This window comes from Canis lupus, chromosome 36 (genome assembly GCF_048164855.1).
Source record: "Canis lupus baileyi chromosome 36, mCanLup2.hap1, whole genome shotgun sequence".
Classification (NCBI taxonomy): Eukaryota; Metazoa; Chordata; class Mammalia; order Carnivora; family Canidae; genus Canis; species Canis lupus.
This window is the reverse complement of record NC_132873.1, coordinates 5,464,396-5,470,395: the sequence shown is the minus strand read 5'-3', so window position 1 is coordinate 5,470,395 and position 6,000 is coordinate 5,464,396. Positions and strand designations below refer to the sequence as shown.

The 6,000-nt window shown below is 61.4% G+C and overlaps 1 protein-coding gene across 1 annotated transcript in view; it reads left to right on the top strand.

Moving 5' to 3' along the window:
• Positions 1-666: 666 nt before the first annotated feature.
• The window catches only part of WNT6 (Wnt family member 6), a 13,457-nt gene continuing 8,123 nt past the window's right edge, over positions 667-6,000 (top strand). Inside the window, exon 1 of the mRNA XM_072813328.1 lies at positions 667-796. Within this exon, the coding sequence (XP_072669429.1) occupies positions 717-796 (80 nt within the window). The 5' untranslated portion in view covers positions 667-716. The remainder of the gene's footprint in view (positions 797-6,000) is intronic.

Genomic DNA, 6,000 nt, shown 5'->3' with positions numbered 1-6,000 from the left:
CGCCCCAGGCGCACTTCCTCTCCCGGCCCCCGCTCCAGCATCTCCCTCCGAACCGCCCCCCCCCCCAACTCCCTCATTCCTGGGAAGTTTTCTCTCTTTACAGTCAACAAACCTGTCAAACGTCTCCCTTCCAGCCCGCCCCCCATTCCCCATCTCCCCCCCTCACTCCTCTCCACCCTGCTTCCCCGCCTCTCCTTGCCCCCGACTCTGCGCGGCGGCGGGGGGCTCCCAGTCCGCGAGAGGCGAGAGGCGAAGGGAAGGGGCGAGGCTGGCGGGTCCCGCAGCCACGGGCGCGCTCGGGCCCCGCCCCGGGACCTCGCACCCGCCCTCCGCGGAGCTCCGCGCCTGCAGCCCCTGGGCGCACGGCTCCCTCCCGAGAGTCCCGCCGCCTGACTGTCGCAACTGCCACCCCACCGCCCCCCTGCCCCCCGCCCCCGCCCGGGCCCCGCTCCCCTCCCACCCCCGCCCGCGGCTCTGATTTCTTCTCCCGAGCGAGCTCGGCGGGAGACACAGGCGCTGGCGGCCCCGTCCGCTCTCCGCCTCCGCCGCGCCCTCCTCGCCCGCGATGGGCCCCCCCGCCGCCGCCCGAGCCATCGCCTCCCGGCCGCCGCCGCCGCCGCCGCCGCCGCGCTCGCCGTGAAGCCCGCGCCCCCGCGCGCACCGGCCGCCCCGCAGCCTCGCCCCCTACGGCACCGGCCGGCGGCAGAGCGCTCACGATGCTGCCGCCCTCGCCCTCCCTGCTCGGGCTGCTGCTGCTGCTGCTCCTGTGCCCCGCGCACGTCGGTGGACTGTGGTGGTGAGTGCTGCGTCGGGCTGGCTGGCCCGGGGCGGCTCCTGGAGCTCGGGAGCTTCCGGGGGGCTTCGGGACCGACCGGGGGGCTCCGAAACGCGCGCCCGCTGCCTCCGGGCTCCACCTGCGAGCGGAGCCCAGCCCCGGGGCTGCAGGAGAGGTGCCGGAGGTGCGCGCCGCTCGCCTGTCTGCCGGCCCCGCCTGGGCCACTTCGAAACTGCCCCTCACACGCTCCTAAGCCTCCGCTCCGCGCTTTCTGCTGTATTTCCTCCTACCTCGCGCTGCACACCCTTCCCCATCCTCCCCCTACTCCCTCCGGTTATGCGCTCAACCCAGGTCCTCAAGGAACTGGCACGTGGGTAGGAAAGAGCTACCGGCTACACGTGGGGAAGGTCTGTAGTCAGAGCCGAAGAAAAGAGTGTGTGAGGAGGGCCCTGGATTTAGGGGAGGAGGACTGGATTTGTGGGAACGAGAGGAACAAGGTGGGAAGCCACAAGGCTGGGAGGGTCAGACAGCTGCCTCTTGCCCGCCTTACTTTTGCCTGACAACCCCCCAGCTTCTCTCTGAGTGCTCCTTCAAAGTGGACAGTAGCGGCGAGGGGAAGAAAACGTAAAGGGAAACTGAGTCAGGACCCCAGCTTTCTCTACGTCCTCCTCCTGAAGCAAAGAAGAGGAAGAAAGACAGGAAAGGGACCCAGGCGCCCGGCCCTTCCAGACGTGAGGGTCCGGCATGAAAAAATACAGCTTCGTAGGTACTGGGAATCGTGAAGTGTCCCCGTGGAAGGGAGGGAGGCCTGGCCAACCAGGGCTCGGGGACGTGGCCTCCAGACCGGGCCCTACCTAGAGCAGACACCTGTGGAGCTAAGGTCTCGGCAACTTTGAGTCTCGGGGTTGGACAGCAACTGGGAAAGTGGGTGCCGGGCCGGGACCTCTCGGAGATCCGGATCCCGTAGCCTTTTTTCCGCGTCCCTGTCTCTCCAGAGCTGCAAAGACCCGCCCGGAATAGCTGGGTGTTTAAAGAGGGGGGACTTGGACGGGATCGCTGATGCATCAGCCAATCCTAAGAGAGCAGAGTCTTGCCTATTTGCATAGCGCCACATCATTGGCTGGATTCTCGACCCTCCACTCCTCCCCCACCCCCGATTTGGAAGGAGGGGTGTGGCAGGCAGATCCCTCTCCTGCGGGGAGATAGGGAGCTGCTGGATGCCCACACAGCGAGCTGCTGGCGGCGATCCCTCCTTCGTGATGCGGGAGAGAAGTCCCTCGGGGGTGTCAGTGAGGGAGCAAATCGAGGATGACCCAGGTCCCGGCCAGAGGACTTGCGACCTTCGATCCTGGCTTAGGATAACTTAGTATAATAATAGTATCAAAAAAAAAATAATAGTATCAGTTTTGCAATAGACCTGAGATCCAGTCTCGGCCATTTGTTAAGTCTGTGACCTTGGATAAGTCACTTCTCTCTGCGCCTCAACGTCGCAACTGTAAAGTTGGGAGACAGCCCCCCTATCTGCGAGGCTGGATAGGAGGATTAGGCGGGAGGACCTACAAAATGATCTGACGTTGGGAGGTGCTCTGTAAATGTTAAGTCCCCTCTTCCACGCTGCAGGTTCTCCAGACTAGAATCTGTAGGGGTGAAAAGGAGGATTAATTTAAGTTTAAAATCCAGAGTCCCAAGCAAAATTTGTCAAGGGATCTCTACCTTGTTTCCCAGACTCATATTTCCTAATTTTGCCCTTTCTCAAGGTATGGAGACAGGCATCTCTCCCTGGTGGTCCTTGCCCTCCCTCTACTTTTCCTTGTCTCCAAACCATTGCCATCCTTCCAAGTAGAATACCACATCCTCCCTAACACCGTCTCTGTGTATTTCCTCCTCTGCCTTCTGTGTGCTCCCACTGCACCCCACGCATTGGGCAACCAGGCCAGTTACTGCACTTCACTTCCCCTCTGTGGTCCTTCTTCCCTGCTCCTGGAGGGCAGAGCCTTTGCCTTTGGGCCCTGGAGGCTGAAGGTGCCGGGGAAGTTTTGTGGAGTGCTGCTGAATTGGTCAATTCAGCTTTCTGAGACTTGTGTCTGTGGGGGTTTCTTGGTTCAGGAGGGGCTGCTGTGTGGGTGACAAGCCAAAGGGGGAGAGACCTGGTCTCTGGGAGACTGACCCTGGAGCTGGGGAAGCAGAGAGTGGGGGAGGAGGTGAGGAGGGCAGGTGTAGGAGAACACAGGGGCCTTCATGGCTGCAGCTGCAGGGGGAGCGGGGTGAAGAGTGAGGGGCTGGGGTGATAAGGTGTCCGGCAACTGCCTCTCTCAGCTGCTTCTCAGAAAGAACCTGCCTCTCCCACCTGCACTGGCCCCCTTGCTCTCCTCTGTCTCTGATACTTCATTCCTTTGGTCTGAGCCCAGATTCCTTTCTCAGGATCTTTGACTCTACTTGCTTGTTCTCTTGTCCCTACCCCACCCCACCATTGCTCTCTAAGATCTGGCTTGGGCTAGAGGGCTGGACCCAGCATCCCCAGTGACCTGAGGCTCCTGCCACTCCTTGCCCACCCCTCACCCCTGCGCTGTCCCCCTAACCCAGCTTTACTATGACTAAGACCTTTATCAAGCCAGGAGCTCCCAGGCTATTCTCTGATGTCTAGGACCTGCTTGATGGCTCTCTTTATCCTGCTTCTCAGAGAATGCTAGCCAGGCCAGAGCTCTAGCACTAGACAGGAAAGCAGCAGCCCCTTGCAGTCCACTCTGACATTCTAGTAGCAGCCAAGCTAGGAACAGAGGGGATCCTGGGAACTCTGAGTGACTGGACTGTCCTGATTAGGAAAGGAGGGTCCTGTAGGGGAGTGATCCAGGTACTGGAATAGGCTCAGGTACTTGGCTCTGGGTTCCAGAAAAGTTTCCCTTTTTCCCCCCTCCTCCTCCCTCCCCCTCAATGCAATGCATGCTTTCTAAACTCTGCCTCCGGCCTCTCTGTCTGTCTCTCTCCCATCTGTAACCATATCTTTGTAAATCGCAGAATCCCAGATTCCAGGACATTGGCCAGGCTCTCTTGAGGTCATCTCGTCCAGCCCACTGCCTCCAGGCCATCCAGCCTGCGCTCTGGCCCCGACAGATTGAGAGTGAGGCAGAGAGGGAAAGTCTGCAGCTTCCTGGTCACCAGCTCCCACCCCTTCCAGCCTGCTCTCCGAGCCCTTCCCACCCTTCCCACCCTCCCCACCCTCCCCCAGGAAGTTCTTCTCAATGTCTGACCCATCTCTATTTATGCCTCCATCAGTGGATGTGGAAAATAGCTCACTCTCACAGAATAGCCAAATCAATCTCCCTTCTCTCTTCCTCTTTCTGTTTTATATTTTCTATGAAAGAAACCAACCCTCCCCCTTGTTCTATGAGCAAAACAGCACCCAGTCTCCCTCCCTTCCCCCATCTCATCTTGCCTTCCCCCTCCCACCCCACCCCGTTATGGAAAAGAAACAGGAACCCAGGAACCAGGCCTGGAGGCCCGAGGACAGCCTCATCTCTGCCCCACAGGGAGTCAGGGAAAGGACCCAGGCTTCTTCCTGACACCCAGGTTTTCCAGCTGAGACCCCACCTCCCCCCTTCAGGCTGGGTTTGGCCATCCCCTTCCATGGTGTCTTTATCTGACCCTTTGTGGCCAGTCCTGTGGCTGGCCCCCGTCAAGCTCAGGGTGGGGTGGAGAATGGGGGTGGGGTGGCCACCCAGTACCCCCCTCCAGGCCTCCCGCCTTGGCAGCTTCCCCTGGAGGGAGACAATGAGGCTGTGAGCAGAAAAGGGCAGGGGCAAAAGGAGGCTGGCTCAATCCGGGCCAGAGCATGCCCTGAGCCCACCAGAGTCCTGGCACTGTGACATTTCCTGGTGGGGGGGGGGCGGGCCCCTCCTGCCCCGTTCTCATCGGAAGCCAGGAGTTGGTGGGGGGAGGTCAGTGGGAGGTTTGATCACCAGGGCCCAGCGAGGGGGATTCCAGAATGTGTACTTTGATGGAGAAATGCAGCTGTGGAGGGGATGAGGCCAGGGCCAGGCGGGCAGCCGGCCGCGGTCAGGCTGGCAGCAGGGCACCCGGCCAGGGAGCAGGAGGCGCTGGGGCACTCAGCAGCCTGTCCCCGGGGGCTGGGCAGAGCGCCCTCTAGCCCGCGTCCTCCTCCCTGCCGGGGCGGGTGCGGTGAGACCGTGGGTGCTTCCCCTGGCCGCCTGAGGAGGAGCTGAGGGAGGGAAAGGTCGCTGGGAGGGATCTTCTGTTTTCCACCTGGCGTCCAAAGCTGGTTCCTCCGGCTAAAGCCCTTCATTGAAGCCAGAAGTTAGGTCTAGAAAGTACTTGGAGATCATCTAAGCCAGTCTTCTCCCTTCTGGTTAAGAGTCCAGCGAAGTCCGGGGACAAGAGGGGACTTGCCTGAGGCCACCCAGAACGCAGGCAGCGAGGGCTAGAGCTGGGAGTCCACCTCCAGCTGTGTACCTCGCCCCTGTGTGCAGCGAGGGCGGGGGTCAGGAAGGGGGTAGAGGGCCCTCCACAGGCACCTTCTGCTCCCCGTCCCCACCGCCACATGGCTACTCCCCACCTCAGGATGGGAGAGCAGAAGCATGTGACAGGTTGTCCTCAGAGGATGCAGTGGGGGGCTCAGTGTGCCCACTCCTCTGCCCCCCAGCCCTGACTGACAGGGAGCCCCCTCGACTGACGAAGTCCCATCAGGGAAGGGAGAGCCCCTGCGTCTATGAGTTATGAGAAGGATCACCGGGTGAGGAGGTGGGAAGGGCAGTGTCCAGCACAGGGCAGAGGGAACCAAATTGGGCCAGCGTGGGAGAGGGCTGGAATGGGGTGTCTGGTGGATGGTGGGGAGGCAGGGGTTAATGGAGCTGGGGCATCACTGGCTTTGATGTGGTGTTTGGGGTGGGGGAAGGGGCTGGGGGAGGGGGAGCAGTAATTATGGAGTTAGACAGAGCAGGACAGGACAGGCGGGCGGGCACAGGCCCGGGCCCAGCCGCCTCAGCAGCCGTCAGGCAACATTTTTTTGCCCCTTCTCCACCACCCACCTCCCCCACCCCCATGCAGCCCCCACCCACAGCCCCAGGGCTCAGGGCTCCCTCTGCTGGCTTCTAGGAGGTGGGGGTCAGACTAGGGACCCTGGGGGTGAGGGTGAGGAAATGGGGGGGTTGGCCATGAGGCCCTTCAGCAGAGGCTGGACATCAAAATAGTCTGTGATCTCCTTGGCCTCA